Source organism: Lampetra planeri, unplaced genomic scaffold (genome assembly GCF_965212315.1).
Source record: "Lampetra planeri unplaced genomic scaffold, kcLamPlan1.2.h2 scaffold_1733, whole genome shotgun sequence".
Taxonomy (NCBI): Eukaryota; Metazoa; Chordata; class Hyperoartia; order Petromyzontiformes; family Petromyzontidae; genus Lampetra; species Lampetra planeri.
Window position 1 is genome coordinate 380 of NW_027614469.1, and position 18,369 is coordinate 18,748.

The following is an 18,369-nucleotide window of genomic DNA, read 5'->3' on the forward strand; positions in this document are numbered from 1 at the left end:
TTCTGTTGGATTAATTTAATGCCAAATTAAAGAAATGTATTGTTTTCACATTGGCACACATCTTCCTACTGAGTCAACCAACCAACCAAATAAACATTATACAATATAAAAAAGACCATATAAAAAGCATGTGATTGTAAGACCATGTAATTGGTACACAGTTCATTCCAAAGCTCATTGGCTTTGTACATCTGTTCGTGAATGATATGAAAAGGACTGTGCCTTTTTGAACAAATGTGCCCCTTTTTTATTTCAAGTTTTTATTTAAAATGACACGTCATGCTTTCTATAACTGAAATTAATTCTGAAGATTTTTTTAGTGATTAAATGTAAAGCTGTTCAAGACAATTCATGCAAGGGGAGTAAAAACGAGTGAAAAATGTCATGATGCGATGTTATTATCAATAAAAATCTGGTTCATTCTGATCTCATGTGAGCAGGTTGTGTATGTGCAACAGCTTATTGCAACAATAGAAAATAAATGTTAGGATCTCATCAGTTTGACTTCTCCCATTTTTTTCCTTTTTAAATCGCTGCTGTGACCTCATTTTTCACTCTACTCCCATAAATATACAGTACATTGACATGACATCCACAGTGCATACGGTTTTCAAGCTAGAATCTCTGACGAATGGTGTGTGTCATCTGGGTGTTCCTGCTGGACTTCTGCATGACGAAGGTGATGACACTGCTCTGCATGATGAAGGTGATGCCATCCGCTGTTAATCTTACCAGAAAATTCAACCGATTCAAGTAGCAAAGGGTAATGATAACGAATGGAAAATGATAGACAATAGTTTTATGAACGGTGTGACTCAACTGCTTCCCTGCCTGGCTGTTCTACCTGCAGCCCAGTGTCATGCCATGTACACTGAAAAACAAATGAAAACATCACTATATAAATAAACACTTCACCTCAAAAGATATTGAGGTGGTTCTGAGGGGGTTGAGGGGGTTTTACTGCTGCAAGAAACAAACACAGACATGTCATTAATCAAACTGTAAATGTTGTCATTGCACTCTCAACACAAACCCAGCAGAACGTCTCACCTTGGCCCTCTGGCTCTGGATAGGCAGGGTCAGTTTGAATTCAGCTGGAAGCTCGTCTTCTGAATATAACCTGTCAGAAAAATACACCCTCCTGATCCGACAGTTTGCATGGATCTGAAAGGAGAACACATTCTGTTTAATGTCTACTATGTTGAATAATGTGTATTATCAGTCTTGACAGTAAATGGAAATTGTAAATTGACCTGCACGCGCAGTGTCTCTGTATAGTTGGTTCCATAGGCCCTCCTGGTGAAGTCTGTCAGGTTAAACTGGATCTGATTCCAGCCGTCATCCAGCTTCATGGGCATCATGCAGCTGAAATGGCTCACTCGTGTCGTACTCTGGTAATTACTTGCACGAAAACGTCGTCGACAATTTTTATCATCTAAAACCTGAGAGTTGTGAAAGTGGAAGGAGACAGGTGAGAAAACAGTGGTCACCACAAATCCCCCAAATGGACTGTATGTCTCCAAGACATAACACGAGTCTGCATCCGTACCTGGACTTCAAACGTGAAGTATTTTTTCAGGTTCTTGACAATCATGACCAGGAAAGGAAGCTTGATGCCCAGTGTCTCCTTCGGGTCTGCAGGACATGTTATATAGGTGGTACTGGAGGGAGGACAGGGAGACAGAGGATGACTACACAGTATCTTTAGTTCTGATGTGAGTTGAGTTCAACAAACCAAAACTCACCTGACATTTCTACCCACAACCTCCAGCACCAGTGAGCGTATGTCCTCATCTGGGATTCTTTTGACGTGACCATTCTTCACCTGCAAGACAGTAAATTCAGTAGACGCATTCTTGTCTTGAAATGTGTTTTTTTTAATACCATGTCCATATTATCATCTTACTATTTTCATTGTCTGTACATCCTTGTATTGCTGGTCTGTCCGTCCCAGGGAGTGGGATCCTTCTTTCTGTGGCTCTTCCTGAGATTTCTGCCTATTTCTGCCTATTCTCGCCTTGACTGAGGGTCTAAGGACAGAGCGTGTTGTATTATGCTGACTGTTAAGTCCAATAAGACAAATGAAATTTCTGTTGTTGGGCTATATAAATTAGATTGAATGACAACTATGTACTAACTTAATATAAAATGGTCATCTTTTTGTGTATCATAAACATGCTATGGGTATAGGGGGCCAGATCTTGTTATCATACTCTTAATACACTGTAAATAAGATGATGTAGGGACTTTGAGAAGGGATGACAGTAAAAAAAGTCTAACTGTTGCTTAGCAACAGCGTCTTCTGAACCAGCAGTGTTCCTAACGTGCTGACCACACATCGCAGTTAGCTTTAGCACATGGACGCTAACCATAGATTTTCCACATTTTTTCCAGCAATGGTTGCTTACCGCTACGTCCCATATCTCAAGCGGTTTGCTGCCGATGCTGTACAAGATAGACAAGAAGCCACTTTGATACGTATTCTTGAACATCTTCCTCGTCCACGCCGCGGTGCGCAGGCTCTTCGGTTGTTTACGCTCGCCGTTTCCGTCGTCACAATGTGATACGAACACAAACCGAACCCGTAAACAGTTCAACACGAAGATCAGGTCATACTCTCGTATTGTGTAACATCCACAGAAATATTCCTCCAGCGGGACACGGATCAGCAGGATAGTGGTTGTCAGCACAGGTTGTCAGGTCGCTGTTAGTTTGTTGTTGCCTAGGCGATGGCAGTACCCGGATGTAAGTCAGTTCCCGGATGTTCCAGGGCGGGAGCTTTCATATTGTCACTGTTGTCATTGTTCAACTTTGCAGGCTATCTAATTTAATTTTGTAGTTCATGAGTCCCAGCTGAGTTGACAGTTGACGATGACAGTGCCGTTCGGGTTCATTTTCTTTCACTTGACAATGAAAAACCAATAGAGCAGAAGAAGCACTGGAGCACAAACAGCAAGGAAAATGAATAATACCTCACATACTCACATACAAATGAAAGCTGTGATGAAATATTTTATGGTTTTATTGAGAAATATTACATCTGTAGTTCTGTATTATGTAGACAGTCTCCCTGGCAGCTACATACAGCAGTTATCAGTTCAGTTAACCCAGAGACTGCCAGTCAGTAGTTCTTTAGTGCTGCAAAACAAGAACACCCATGTTAGAGCCAATGCTGATGAGGTGTGATGGCAGTAGATTGACATTATATTTGCAGTGTAACATATAAATGCAGAAATTTAATGCTGAATATTTAATTCACAGAGATGACAGGTATCCAGCTCTCTATTGAGCTACACAAACTTCCCTAAGACCATAGACTTTTTTGTAGATTGTATGTTAAGTAATATTTTCCTTTCTTTTCAAATTGTATTGTCTCTATATTACTCACCAGGATTGGTAAACTGACAGAAATGCACTGAATTTAACAACATACCAAGTGTCACACATACCTTAAAATCCCAGATTACCATGGCTCCATCCAGACCCACACTGCTGTACTTCTCCACTTTGGCCTTTTCCCCTGATACAACACAAAGCTGCCTGCAAGACACATAACAAACTGCATTGGATGGTAAAGTAATGAGCTCATGGTGCATGAACAGATATACTTTCCAACATTATGTTCAAGAGATTCAGAGGATAAAGCTGCTGTTGTGGAAAGTGGAAAGAGCACTTTTACTTACGTGATGCTGTTCTGGTGAATGGTGTTCAGCTCATTGCTGTCATCCTCTGTGGCCTTCTTGTCCAGGTTACGGAAGTGTTGCATGGCTGACATGCTGGTCTTAGAAGTCTGCTTGGGGATGTCCAGCTTCTTTACAAACTGGAGAACACCTCCCTTATAAGTGTACTGGTAGGGACAACAATCATGCCCCTGTTATGGGAGAGTTAGAGAACAGAAGTAAACACTACAATTAATTGATTTGTAGAGGAAAAAAATTGATTGGAGTTACAGCAATGAAAGCAGAATACAGAACACACACACACACACACACACACACACACACACACACACACACACACAGAGCAGGTAGATAATAGTTACCGCAGCAACAATCTCAGTGGGGCTGACATAGAGGACACTGAGCAGTGGCAGATGCTCTGTGATCAGCTGGGTTACCCTGATGAGCCAGAGGTCAAAAGTCAGGCACATGACATGCTTTCAGTTTTTACATAAAACAAGTGAAATGCAAACCCCTTCATCACATATGTTCATCACATGTGTTTGCACTTTTGCGTTTTTCTTAAGTATACTATATACTGTGTATATATATATTCAGTATATATACACACACACACACACACACACCAGACTCACCCCTTTCCCTGAACAGCATCCGCCACAGTGATGCTGCTGTTATGGGCAACCCAGGCAAGCTGGTCTCCACTTGGGGAGAAGGAAACACTGTGCACCCAGCCTCCACAGTCCTTATGCTCTAACAGCACCTCCCCAAAAGGCATTTTGGCCCCCCAGGCAGTGGGCCCAGGCTTTTCCTCAATATCCTTTATGTAGGTTGAGAAAACCCTAAGAAGTACAGTTTTTTGTTTTGTTTAGTTTGGGTTTTTTATATTTTATTACATTTCTATACAAAATAGCCACAGTCATTCTGCGTCTCCACCTGCAGTGGAAGTCTGCAGACCCAGCTGCAAGCAGGATGTTGTTGGGATGCCAGTCTAGGCTGAGGACTGTGGAGCGAATGGCTTTCTTGATGTGCTTACTCAGCCACCTGATGGGAGGGCAAACAGAAATCACCTGAATTATTTATTAAGGCTTTATTCAAAATGTAAGTTTCACGTCATAGATCAACCATCGTGGGACTCAGAGACTGTGTGGGTAAATCAGAATGAAAAATGTAAATGTTACCAATCATTCTCCTTTTCAAAGTAGCAGACAGAGATGAGGCGTGCACCGCTGCCAAGAGCGAACTTGTTCTCCAGTGGTGACCACTTCACACAGGTTGCTGCACGGTTGATGCGTACCAGGACCAGGGTGGGCTTCCATGCACCATCCTTCAGAGTCCAAACGTAGGCGTTGCGATCAGAAGCACAGGTTACAATGCGGTTGGACTCTGGGCCCCAGTCAATGCCTGTGGACGTTTTTGGTGGCGCCATGTAAGTAGCATGATGGAAAACATGGCATGGCATAGAATACTGTGGTACCTGTGATTCGTCCACTGTGCTCAGTCAGCTCATCGATCTTGACCCAGTCTTTGCCTTTCCTTTCATAGATGTTAACTATGTTGTTGTTGGGACTCACTGCAAGCTCTGTTTGAAGCAATGTAAGCAATGTAATTAGCATGTTTGTGTACATGTTCACCAAGATATTAAAATTTACAATTCTGTCTAGTGAATGAAATATCTCTATAACCACTGGATGAATAGACCTTTTAGAAACATTCATGCCTCCTGTTTTTGAGCTGTCAATCTATATTCTCTCTTTCTCTGTGAAGATATTAAACATATTGTAGTATATGTAGTACTAATATAGTATTTAAAAAAAACTATGGTACATCCGCTGATGGACATTTCTGCCATTTGTGCCATCTATTCATGTTTTTGAATAATAAATAGGCCTAATAAAATGCAGGGAAAAAAAAGATTAAGTAATATGTGTGTGTGTGTGTGTGTGTGTGTGTGTGTGTGTGTGTGGTGTGTGTGTGTGTGTGTGTGTGTGTGTGTGTGTGTGTGTGTGTGTGTGTGTGTGTGTGCGTATGTAACTGCATTGACAATTACAAACCATCAGTCATTAAACGTCATTGAATCTCTACTTCAGTCAGTGAACCTCTTTCAGTCCATTTCCTGCCATGGTAATTCGATTCCTTGTAGTTCCCCAGGCAACATCAATGCAATTACATCAAGAAGAGCAAATGTATCTGTAAGCTGCACTGCAAATAAAGTCCCACCCTAGGGTTGAACACACAAGTTATGGGAATGAATGTGCATGTTCTAGAATTTATAGGTGCACAAACATACAACCAGACTGATGTGTATGTTGTTCCACCTACGTGTCTTGTCTTTGTTCCAGGCATGGCAGGAGAGCGGCTCGAGACCAAAACTGTAGAGCGACATGTCTGAACAGAGGCAGAGGAGGCTGCTGGAATGTGGCTGCTGTCACAGATGGTATGTAGATTTGCTGATGCAGGTTTCACAAAGCAATCTGGGAGAAGACAGGAAAACATATTGGTGGTATTACATTTTCATTATGCATGCTAACAGGTCACCTGAGTTTAGCACTATAACAAGATAAGCAGTCATCACTAACATATATACCAGCTCAAGTATACGTTGTACATTTGGTCCAAAAACGTAGGTAAATCCTCTGACCTATAGTTGTATGAATGCTCCCTCTGGTAACACCTACCATCAAGTCAACGTGAGTAGTGACACTGACATAATAGTTCACCTTTTTGAGGTGTGGTGTGCAAACATTTGTTAATTGTTGCGTCTCTGTTCTTCTCTGCCTTATCCTGACAAGAGATAGCAAAAAGCCAAAGGAGAAACTACCTCACTTTGATATATAAAAGTGCTTCACTCTCTAAGATTATTAAACAGACAGAAGGGAATTATAAAAGAGAGTAATGATGAAGACAATTTCCATTAGGCTGATTCAAAAAAAGTAAAGAAAAGACATATCATATGACAAACAAGAAAGCTATACCATACCTGTGTGTGGCTGAGCTGAGTTAGTGGTGAGGAGAGGATCAAGTTCGTATTCGTGGACTCTGGGCAGTCGACACGAACAGAGCTGAGCAGTCAAACTAAGGAAGTGACTGATATTACTGGAGGGAGTGAAAGAAAGGTAGGCGTGTCTGCAAATAGCTGTTGTGAGCCGCTCCCCTCTGCAACTCAAGAAGTGCAATACAGGGTGAAGGCTTTTGTTTTGATATCTCATATGTAGTGATGATAATGATTGTATCAGATATGTGCACTATATCTAAAAATCACTGATGATTACATCAGTATCAATGATGGAAAGTTATTGTGATAAACAGACTTGCTATTAATGTGTGAGAAGGTGTGAGAAATATTTCATTTCTGTTTTAGCACAAATGGGTGTAGAGGGAAAGAAGGAAACAGAGAGGTTTGAAATATCACTGCTTATGAGGAAGGAATGAACCCTGCTCTTCAACAGGTACAGTCTGAACTGAGATGGTCATCAGAAAGGAAGGGGGATCAGGGGCGGGGGATAGACTGTGCCTCACTGTGAGGTTGTAATTGCTTTTGCAAGTAAAAACCAACAAATGTGTGGTCATTTCAGTTGTGGAGATGATAACAGTCAGCTTTGGGCTTTTACAGCATTTGTAACACTCTTGAATTAAAGATATAGACACTATGCGTATGTGATTACAACTGGGTCAATACATCCAGAAGGAGGAGGGAAAGCCCATATGCATCTACTTTATATGCAGTGGAAATTATTTCCATTTTGCTTACTCTGCAAATCACAGAGGCGGTCAAACCCTTACAGTAAATTCACACTCATGCAGACATTAAGGCTATATAGGAATAAGTAATGTGTAGGAAAACAACTGTGTGACAAAGATATTATAAACCAAGATGTACTACTCGTCTGTAAGCCAGTCTGCGCTTCCAGTCTCCGAATGGGCGTGGTTGTATGTACCACACGTCCTTGTCATTGTTCCTTTACAAAAGACGTTTCACGGAAAACTATTTTTCCTGTATAATCTGCATACAGATACATCTACCTACACGTTGTGATAAAATAAAATAAAATACATAATATCAATAGGACAATACAGTCGACGATCACCGGACATGAGACGACGTCTCTGTGTGAAACTGTCTCTGTTTCTTGTCGTTTGCCAAACCGAGGACGAAGAAAGACGAAAGTTATCTGCTGTCAGGAAAACAACACAAAGGCAGGTTTTTATGTGGTAGCGATTTCAGGGGAGTTTGTAATTTCAGTAGTAGTATTTGTACAGATGTCTTCATCTGTCGCTCTGTGTGTTTCTGCGTTGTTTCACTGCGTTGGTGCGGGTGGCTAACAGTTTGCTCAGCAAGCTAACGTGAATGCTGCTCTTCAAAAGTAAAGAAAACTTCATTGTTAATAACTAAATGTGTTAAATGAATTCAACGCGTTCTACGCTTAGTCATAATGGCCGTCAAAGGAGAGAAACTGTAACTAACGGCAGTGTAAACGCCATTTGTAAACATTCGGTCAACTTTGTACTGTTTGAGGACCGAACAGCTTTCAGAGACATCACGGTGTTTCTCCCTCCACTTCTCGCAGGTCACGGAGAAAACGATGGCGTCCACCGGTACGAGAAGTGAGGAGGAAGGGAGTCTGCGAGAGTGTGAGGTTTATGTCCAGAAGCACAACATCCAGCAGCTGCTCAAAGACTGCATCGTTCAGCTGTGCACAGCCCGACCCGAGCGGCCCATGGCCTTCCTGAGGGAGCTGTTCGACCGGCTGGAGAAGGTGGGTGCACCTGGGTTCAACCTTTGACCTTTCTTCACCAGGGAATGCACCAGTGAGATAAACCACATTCAGGTGAAGCATCAGCACTACAAACAGTTGCATAAATGACAGTATGACCACAGACAAAACCGGAACATTTTATTTTATATTATTTATTACAGTTTTTACAAGTCCCGGGCACCTACATAGACACTCCAATTGGCTCCAATTTTAATCACACATTCCAATGTTGCTGCTCATTTAATATTTTTAATTTAATTCATGTTCTGTTCAAAGTACCAGTATTAATCTGGTCTATAATGTGTGGTGCTGCTGTTGGAACTGGAATTGCCTTAGGGAATTAAGAAAGTTCTATTGAATCTAATGGAAAATATGGAAAACCACTTTAATCACATTAGAAGAAGACAAGTGCAGAGAATTTACTGTTAATTTGGTGATTTCATGCAATCACCTTTTCTTTAGCGCAGGCTTTCAAGACGTTTCCAGACTTATACCTAATGATACCCATCTGTCTGTATGATGGCAGCAGTCGTCTAAATAAGAATATTTGCTATGGTTACGTGTTCCGTCGTCCATCTCTTCACCAAAACAACACTACCACTTGTGACAGACTTTTTTTTCATCCATTATGCTATTTAATTGAGCACACGGCCTGTTTATAATTGAACAAAAATGTCATTCACTGAAGCACCTCTTCACTTTGATGGGTTTTGTGCGGCAGGAAGAGGCCCAGCAGATGCTAGCACAGCAGAAGTCTGCTGTGTGGTCTGACACCCGAGATGATGAAGTTTCTCCAACCATGAACCCTGTGGTGACGGGTCGGAACCGGAGAGGAGCCATCAGCGCTGAGGTGTACACTGAGGAAGATGCTGACTCCTATGTCAGAAAGGTCAGGGGGTTGTTCATTAATCACTCTTCGATATGATTATGATTTTGACAACAGTTAAAATGTTAAATGAATTTACTTCAGGTAATCCCAAAAGACTATAAGACCACCGCAGCCTTGGCCAAGTCCATGGAGAGGAATGTGCTGTTTGCGCACTTAGACAACAATGAGAAGAGGTGACCAGTCATTCTGATTACATAGCATCAAACCATATCATTAAATATAACATATAATACCATGTAATTTCAACATGTACTACTTTCACTGGTTGGGTTCAGCCAGCAAGCGAAAGGGGAAGTGGGTGCTCATCAGGAAAGAGCATTGCACAATGCAATCGTCAAAAAGAAACAAACTTCAAAAGTCAAAACATTAAAAGCTCATCACATTTTCTTCTAGTGACATTTTCGATGCAATGTTTTCTGTCAACTACATCGCTGGAGAAACAGTCATCCAACAAGGTGAACCAGTCAGTCCTTTTCAAGTACCAACATTGTGTATTGCTCTTCTTAATTTCTGAATTGTTTTTTGTTTCAGGTGATGAGGGTGATAACTTCTATGTCATCGAGCAGGGAGAGATGGATGTAAGAGCTCTTTATGTTTCTGAACACGTGTAAAGTCCAGGAGGCCTCGGCCAGTTTTGTGAAGAGTATTTGGAGGTTCTATCACATTTGATTTCCTTCCAGGTTTATGTGAACAACGAGTGGGTGACCAGCATTGGAGAGGGAGGCAGTTTTGGGGAGCTGGCTCTGATCTATGGGACCCCCCGTGCAGCTACGGTGCGGGCGAAGTCTAACGTCAAGCTGTGGGGCATCGACAGAGACTGCTACAGGAGAATATTGATGGTAAGCAGCCAAACACGTCCTCAATGACTGGGAATTGCCCAAAACAGGATATGAACTCACAAATGTTTTGTTGTATAGGGAAGCACTTTGAGAAAGCGCAAGATGTATGAGGAGTTCCTGAGCAAGGTGTCCATTCTAGGTGAGAGTTCTTTCAATGAAAGAAAGAAAGAAAACCCTTTTCTACTTTACAGTTCCAACACGACTGGACTCGACTCAACTTGTTTTTGTGTTTCCATTAGAGATAGAACCTACTCTGTTGAGGTACTAACGTGACATCGTACATACAGATTACCGGCCTCTGATTGGTCAAGCACAGAGATGTCCTCAGTACTACTGTCAACACAAGACACCAGCATTCTTTGATACCGGTGATACAGCGACCGTAGTTTATTCCTCGTCTCATGCTCATTTAGCGGGGCTGGTGAGTGCAGAAAATGACACTATGGTCCGTCAATGAAGTACAGACATATGTGTGTTTGGTTTCTGGTGAAAATGTTCAGAAAACGTTTCGTCTGTGCAATCTTTTCCTGCTGTGTGTCTCTTCTGGTGCTGGTCTGTGCCAAAAAGACATAAATGGAGCAGCAAGTTCAACATCTCCTCCATGTCCTACATGATTTATGTTTGTGACGTGTATAAAACACAGTAACAGCAGTTTGGTGCAGTCATTACTGTGACATCAGCACTGAAATCAAGGCTTGTAATGGAAACAGCGTGTCTGGGACCAAACAGAGTAGAATCACGTACAGCTGGAACTGTAAAGTAGAAAAGTGGCACTAGTTTTCAGATGAGTTGACCTGTGTTGTGTTGACCTGAGCGAAGTCCCTAAACAGAATCTCTGGACGAGTGGGAGCGGCTCACTGTGGCTGATGCCCTGGAGACAGTGCAGTTTGAAGACAGCCAGAAGATCGTGGTGCAGGGGGAGCCTGGCAGTGAGTTCTATATCATCCTGGAGGTATGTACCACATATGTTCTTAGTGTCTGTATGTTCGAAACACTCACTGGCTCAAGACATGACTGTCCTCACTATGGTACTGTGTGGTGAGGCGGGAGGGGATGGGATCAGGCAGCAGCTCTGATCTGTGGCTCAGAGCAGGCTGCTGTACACCTTTGTTCCACGTCAGCCTCGGGTTTGACAAAACTGTCGTCACCACTCCCCTGAAATCTTAGGCGATCTTAGGATATTTTCTTTTTTAAGTTTTCATTTCTTTATATTTTGCACTTTGAGACAGTTCAGTTGGGTGGGGTTACACTGGGTCCCTGGTACCTACATATACATGCCAGTACAGGGTAATTCACACAATATTTAGTCACAGCTGTACCATCTCTGGTCCCATGGGACAAAGATATTTTCAGTATTCAGAAGTCTGTTACGTAACAAATGTCTTTTCGTGTGCTGTCAGGGCACAGCAGCAGTGCTGCAGAGACGTTCTGAGGATGAGGAGTTTGTGGAAGTCGGCAGACTTGGACCATCAGATTACTTTGGTAAGTCCGTCACTGAGCTTTTCCAAGTTCACTGTTGAAGGTGGTGGTGTAATGTGAGTCTTTGTTCCTGGTTGTCAGGTGAGATCGCCCTGCTAATGAACCGGCCCCGTGCTGCCACTGTCCTCGCATGTGGACCGCTGAAGTGTGTGAAACTGGACCGACCGCGGTTTGAGAGAGTCCTTGGTCCCTGCTCTGACATCCTGAAGAGAAACATAGAGCAGTACAACAGCTTTGTTTCCCTCTCTGTCTGAGCTCTTTGCACTCAGCGCCAGTTTTTCACCAACACAGATGCTTTAGTTTCCTACTTGTTTTTTATCTCACATTGACCTCTTAAATATGTCTGTTACTCTTTTTTAGGTGTTATGTTATAAAGGTACTGAGGTGCGATACAGTTTTGCTGTAATACCAAATCAAAGGGGTGTGTGTGTGTGTACTTAAATGTACATGTGTAACTACCTATGATCCCTGTGACTCCTCTGAGTCTTGATGTCGTGGCTCCAACCAGTCAGGAGCAGCAAGTGATAAACAACCTTATTTTAAGTAAGATAAATATCTGTCTGTGAAGGTTCTCAGTCATCCAGGTCATGGTATCTTGGGTTAATCCATATGCAATTGGAGTTGTACTTGTTAGTTGTAGTAAACTACAAGTCCAGTTACCTATGAATTAGACCAGTAAAAAAAATATACATATATATATATATCCTTTCTGAGTGCTGCGTCTTAGGTGATGATAGTCAAATTATATTTGTAAGTTGCATACTTTACTACAAAATTCTGTGGAGTCAAATCCTTCTCATTCCGCCTTAAACTGTAGCACTTTAACAGTGGATGCACAGTTAAATATTTTTTAGTCGAGTTCTTCAGTGATGCTGTTTTGTTTTCATACGACAGATGAACTGTTGGCTGCTGTTTGTTTGTAATTATCCAGATATTTTTTATTCTCAAAAGCAGCAGACTCTATGGCCGCCATAAACTATGGCTCATTGATGGTCCCTTGAGGGTTAAAGGGGGATTTTTTTTTACGTAGCACCACATCAACTCGTGGTTTCGATTTGATGTGGGACTAAATCTTCCAGTCAAGCCCTGCTGGTCTTTGTTAACACATATTGCAGCCAACTTCTGCAGTTTGACTGATGTCTTGTCTCACATTTTACCACCAGGATGCAGAATTCTTTTGCAAATAAAGATGATCCTTTTCCATTTTGTGCTGTTTTTCAGTTTCTCAAACCTCAACCTGAAGAATACTGCAACCCAAATACAAAATCTGTCTCTCCTAAACTAAAATAACTCATGGTCATGGACCTTTATGGTCATTTTAACTTTGTTCAGTAGAACACTGAGAACTACTTTCTCAGGTTCTTTTTCCTGGTTTAATTTCTCCTCCACATTTGGGTTTGTTAAACTAACAGAAAAGACCCAACACGGTAGAAGGTATCACCCGACTGGTATGTCTTCTTTTGCACCCGCCTACCTTTGCAACAAATCTAAAAACGTCCATATATTTGCAAAACTGCTAATATTCAAAAGTATGATCAAAGAATAAAAACCTTTACACTTAATGTTTGGCGTGTGTGTAATGTCTAGGAACACAGACGATAATTGTGGCATCTCAAAATCCGGGACAATGGTCCGATGTTAAGTAAGAACATCCAAATATCCTAATAGTGTAAAACGACCGTGATAAGTGCTTGTGGATTATGACGTGATGGTCCTAAATGTCAGCTAGTATTTAGACAACAACAGCACTCGAGTTTGTGCTCCTGTCTGTGTGGAAGATCCACTGGAAAACTCACTGGAACATGGGAACTGCTTTCAACATCTTTTAATTAACTCTGCATTAAGATACAAATTCAACATTTAAAAACACAAAAACAATAACACCAAAAAAAACTCTTCTCGCTCTACTGCTGCAAGAAACAGAAATATAAACATGTTAGACTATTACTGCAACAATCAATTTTCTCATTAAACTCTCATCACAAAAAAACCCCAGTCGATCGTGTGTCTCACCTTGGCCTTCTGGCTCTGGACAGGCAGGTACATTTTGAACTCAGCTGGGAGCTCATCTTCTGAATATAACCTGTCAGAAAAATAAACCCTCCTGATCCGACAGTTTGCATGGATCTGAAAGGAGAACACATTCTGTTTCATGTCTCATAGTATAAACAGTTTTCACATTGAATGAAGATTAAAGCAACAATTGTGCTGCCCTTCTCTTCCACGCTATCAAAAGAAAGACAAAGTGCTTCTCTGCACTAAATGTCTGTTAGCTGACCTGCACTCGTAGTGTCTCTATGTAGTTGGTTCCATAGGCCCTCCTGGTGAAGTCTGACAAGTTAAACTGAATCTGATTCCAGCCCTCATCCAACCTCATGGGCATTGTACAGATGAAGGGCTTCACTCGTGTCGTACTCTGGTAATTACTTGCACGGAACCGTCGGCGCACATTTTTATCATCTAGAACCTGAGAGTTGTAGAAATGGAAGGACACAAAGAGAAAACACTGGTCACCACAAATCTCAAAATGGACTGTATGTCTCCAAGACATAACACGAGTCTGCATCCGTACCTGGACTTCAAAGGTAAAGTATTTTTTCAGGTTCTTGACAATCATGACCAGGAAAGGAAGCTTGATGCCCAGTGTCTTCCTGGGGTCTGCAGGACATGTTATGTAGGTGGTACTGGAGGGAGGACAGGGAGACAGAGGAACTCTGAGGGTGCTGAGCAGACCTGAGCTGAATGTTGACTTTAAAGGACACAAACCTACCTGACATTTGTACCTTCTACCTCCAACACCAGTGAGTGGATGTCATTATCTGGGATTCTCTTGATGTGACCATTCCTCACCTGCAACACCACAAATCGTGTTTAGTTTAAGTTTGTCTATGCTGATGCAACTTCTGCTGCTTTGGACATTTACAGCCCTTTGCAATGTAACACCATCTTAAACCTGACAGGGAATAGCAGTTTAAATACAGTCATTACTGGATTGATTATGCACATTAAACACTTTATTAATAGCTCTGGCTAATCCCTCATGGACAGTAAACCTCATTTAAGGCTGCCTAACCGTTGCTAAGCAACAACGAACGTGTTAGCTTCTGCTGTAGTCAAGAAAACCTGCTAGCATATTTTCCTGTAACCCTTTTAGCTCGCTTTCCAGGTAGGAAGTCTCTTCCTCCATATTTGAGTTGCAAGATTTGTTAAAAAATATTGCAAACACCCAAATGAATGACATAAGTATTATTTCCGCCCAACTGGAACTATGTTGCACCCTCGTATCTGTGCCAGAAATCTGTATGTCAACTTCCATTTGAAAATAAATATCCATATTTTTTTATAATTTCTCATATTAGGAGTCGTCGCTCACAGCAGTGAGAACTATTTCTCACTCACACGAGTTAACAGAAATAGATAAAAAGGCTCTAAAAATGTCTAACGATGACAGCTTTCATGACCACTTTCTTTAGATTATGAACGAAACGTTCTCCTGTCTGTTCATTGACCGACATACACCATGGATACACAGCATTAGCATTAGCATTAGCACAACAATCGAAGTCAGCTAACGTTGGATTTGATAAGAAACTGTTTCTTGAGTGTCCGTTTACCTTTTTGTCCCAAATCTGAAGAGGTTTGCTGCCGATACTGTATAAAATTGACAAAAACCCGCTCTGAAAGGTATTTTTGAACATATTGGTATTTTGTAGTACTTTTTTGGCTCCTCGCTCTTCTGCTGTTGCTTTTTCTTCTTTCTCTCAACTACCGTAGAAGCAAGCAAGGGTTTGGCGATATACCGCCCCCGGGTGATTTGGAGTGATGCACAACTGGCTCTCATGTGAAAAATAAAATGAATACTATAAAACAACGATGGAAAAATGTTACAGCAGTCCTATCATGCGAATCATTTTTTTAAAATTGCAGTTGAATAAAATTGAACTTATTTTTTTCCCAATTTTTCTCAATTGAATGACATGGTGTTTCCAAACTTTTGACTGTAGTGTATGATAAATAACTTTATGTTGGGTCTCTTACTTCTGCTAGCCTTTTACAGTAGGTGGAGATATAGTTAAAATACAGACAATTCATGCAATGCCATTGTACAAACTGAAGCACACAAAAATACACATTTAATAAAAAACCCCAAATGTTATTATGGTGTTACCTTGACTCCTAAATGAAGTCTATGCACTGCTCCTTCTGAACAAAAGCATCAATAACTTGTTTGTAGCAATGTTCTTTATCGTTCCTCAAGTCTCATTGGAGATCATTGGTTGTCCTTTATTGCTGCGTCAGTTCAAAATCCAGATTGGACCATTTTTGGAATTTGTAATAACAGACCAACCTTATTTAGTGCTTTTCTCAAAACCCAAAGACACTTTACAGCGGAAGTGGATACATTATTCATTGTCTCCACATTTATACCCTCATGGTATGAATGAATGAATGAATGCCACCATACCTTGATGGTGGTAAACTACGTCTGTAGACACAGCTGCCCTGGGGCAGACTGATAGAAATGTGGCTGCCAATTCACACCAACAGTCTCTCTGACGACCACCAAACATTCACTCACATTCATACAGGGCAGTGTGGGTGAAGTGTCTTGCCCAAGGAACACAACACAACCTTATTCTAACTGAGGAGTCAAGAAGAATCCCTGAGCTCACTAGTGCCCCCTAGCATGAGGTAGGCAAACTACGTGCCTTAATTGCTCAGCATACGAAAGACGTTACATGCATACAGTTGTTGACAAAAAGACAGAACATCAGTTTAACTATGGAAATTTATTTCATATATAGCAAATGTTTGAACATCTTAAGAGTGACATACAGAGAGAAAGCACTCGGCTGTCACCGCTAGCATTGCGCAATCCTCGTGAGGCACAGCCAGCTGGTGCTTCCATGCGTCTCTTCTCATTATTTCAGCTGCAAATATGAAAATTCAGCGATTTTGAGGAAAAATCATCAAAAATTGGCAAGTTAAATGTAAAATAACGGAAAATGAAAAATTAAACATCAATATATTAATAAAACATTTATTGGGGATCGTGTATGTTAGGGGTTCTACTGCTGCAAGAAACAAACACAGACATGTCATTAATCAAACTGTAAATGTTGTCATTGCACTGTCAACACAAACCCAGCAGAACGTCTCACCTTGGACTTCTGGCTCTGGATAGGCAGGATCAGTTTGAACTCAGCTGGAAGCTCGTCTTCTGAATATAACCTGTCACAAAAATACACCCTCCTGATCCGACAGTTTGCATGGATCTGAAAGGAGAACACATTCTGTTTAATGCCTAATATGTTGAATAATGTGTATTATCAGTCTTGACAGTAAATGGCAATTGTAAATTGACCTGCACGCGCAGTGTCTCTGTATAGTTGGTTCCATAGGCCCTCCTGGTGAAGTCTGTCAGGTTAAACTGGATCTGATTCCAGCCATTATCCAGCTTCATGGGCATCATGCCGCTGAAGTGGCTCAGTTGAGGTTTTCTTAGGTAATTACTTGCACGAAAACGTCGCCGACAATTTTGATCATCTAAAATCTGACAGTTGTGGAAGTGGAAGGAGACAGAGAACAGTGGTCACCACAAATCCCCAAAATGGACTGTATGTCTCATACAAGACATAACAGGAGTCTGTATCTGTACCTGGACTTCAAAAGTGAATTCTTTTTTCAGGTTCTTGACAATCAGGACCAGGAAAGGAAGCTTGATGCCCAGTGTCTCCTTAGGGTCTGCAGGACATGTTATATAGGTGGTACTGGAGGGAGGACAGGGAGACAGAGGATGACTATACAGTATCTTTAGTTGATGTGAGTTGAGTTCAACAAATACAAACTAACCTGACATTTCTACCCACAACCTCCAGCACCAGTGAGCATATGTCATCATCTGGGATTCTTTTGATGTGACCATTCTTCACCTGCAAGACAGTAAATTCTGAATACAATTATTTCTCTTGAAATGTTTTTCATGGTCTATCCATTAGTATTTTCCCCCCTGTTAAAGTGTTTTGTTGGCAGTTTTTTCTCACCCTGACTGAGGGTCTAAGGACAGAGCACGTTGTATTATGCGGACTGTAAAGTCGATGGAGACATTTGTAATTCTGATGTTGGGCTATATACATCAAATTGAATTACCAGTATGAACAAACTCATCCTTCTGTGGTCGATGGTGTGTATCATAAACAAACACACTGAGTATAAGTCTAATCTTTATCATCTCTAAATGTGATGTGGGAGCTGTGAGGATGACGACAAAAAAGTCGAACTGTTGCTTAGCGACAGTGTCTGCTGGCCCAGCATGTACATGTTCATAACTTGGTGACCTTACTACATCACTCAGTTAGCTTTAGCAGAAGGAAGCGAACAATGTTTTTCATAGATCATTTCAGCAGTGGCTGCTTACCGCTACAGCCCATATCTCAAGCGGTTTGCTGCCAATGGTGTACAAGATGGACAAGAAGCCACTTTGAAAGGTATTTCTGAACATACTGGAATTGATGGCCGTCTCACACCGATGCTCAGATACAAGCCCCTATATGTAGGAGCAGCATTTCCTTTGAACCGTTGCTTCAAAGCTCACTTCAAAGCGAAAAAAGGCACATGACCGATGTATGGAGTGGTAAATGCTTTGGTCGCCTGCGTGAATCACATGTGTCTGGCTCTGCCAATACCATTCGTCTACCCCAGCCTCATCAGTGCAATGTGAGCGT

The 18,369-nt window shown here is 41.5% G+C and overlaps 5 protein-coding genes across 5 annotated transcripts; 1 reads left to right on the plus strand and 4 right to left on the minus strand.

Annotated features, from left to right (window-relative positions):
• Positions 1 to 1,033: 1,033 nt before the first annotated feature.
• Positions 1,034 to 2,492, minus strand: LOC144739825 (cilia- and flagella-associated protein 20-like; the record flags this gene model as incomplete). Its single annotated transcript, XM_078622714.1, has 5 exons — positions 2,409 to 2,492; positions 1,746 to 1,825; positions 1,550 to 1,661; positions 1,254 to 1,442; positions 1,034 to 1,164 (listed from the first exon to the last, which is right to left on the minus strand). Coding segments are annotated over exons 1-5 (596 nt in total), but the record flags the coding sequence as incomplete, so codon positions are not given.
• A 640-nt stretch (positions 2,493 to 3,132) lies between these two features.
• LOC144739822 (actin-related protein 2/3 complex subunit 1A-A-like) lies at positions 3,133 to 6,066 on the minus strand. Its single transcript, XM_078622711.1, has 9 exons — positions 6,003 to 6,066; positions 5,158 to 5,262; positions 4,862 to 5,084; positions 4,617 to 4,724; positions 4,316 to 4,522; positions 4,043 to 4,118; positions 3,684 to 3,871; positions 3,450 to 3,540; positions 3,133 to 3,138 (listed from the first exon to the last, which is right to left on the minus strand). The coding sequence occupies exons 1-9, from the start codon at positions 6,064 to 6,066 to the stop codon at positions 3,133 to 3,135; spliced, it is 1,068 nt and encodes a 355-aa protein (XP_078478837.1).
• Positions 6,067 to 8,263: 2,197 nt separating this feature from the next.
• LOC144739821 (cAMP-dependent protein kinase type I-alpha regulatory subunit) lies at positions 8,264 to 11,898 on the plus strand. Its single transcript, XM_078622710.1, has 10 exons — positions 8,264 to 8,437; positions 9,159 to 9,326; positions 9,408 to 9,499; positions 9,720 to 9,781; positions 9,858 to 9,904; positions 10,007 to 10,165; positions 10,244 to 10,304; positions 10,996 to 11,117; positions 11,566 to 11,647; positions 11,726 to 11,898. The coding sequence occupies exons 1-10, from the start codon at positions 8,264 to 8,266 to the stop codon at positions 11,896 to 11,898; spliced, it is 1,140 nt and encodes a 379-aa protein (XP_078478836.1).
• Positions 11,899 to 13,548: 1,650 nt separating this feature from the next.
• LOC144739823 (cilia- and flagella-associated protein 20-like) lies at positions 13,549 to 15,342 on the minus strand. Its single transcript, XM_078622712.1, has 6 exons — positions 15,259 to 15,342; positions 14,415 to 14,494; positions 14,217 to 14,328; positions 13,923 to 14,111; positions 13,658 to 13,771; positions 13,549 to 13,554 (listed from the first exon to the last, which is right to left on the minus strand). Exons 1-6 carry the CDS (start codon positions 15,340 to 15,342, stop codon positions 13,549 to 13,551), a joined length of 585 nt encoding a protein of 194 aa, XP_078478838.1.
• A 1,371-nt stretch (positions 15,343 to 16,713) lies between these two features.
• On the minus strand, positions 16,714 to 18,146 carry LOC144739824 (cilia- and flagella-associated protein 20-like). The gene is made up of 6 exons (XM_078622713.1): positions 18,063 to 18,146; positions 17,498 to 17,577; positions 17,304 to 17,415; positions 17,010 to 17,198; positions 16,807 to 16,920; positions 16,714 to 16,719 (listed from the first exon to the last, which is right to left on the minus strand). The coding sequence occupies exons 1-6, from the start codon at positions 18,144 to 18,146 to the stop codon at positions 16,714 to 16,716; spliced, it is 585 nt and encodes a 194-aa protein (XP_078478839.1).
• Between the last annotated feature and the right edge of the window lie 223 nt (positions 18,147 to 18,369).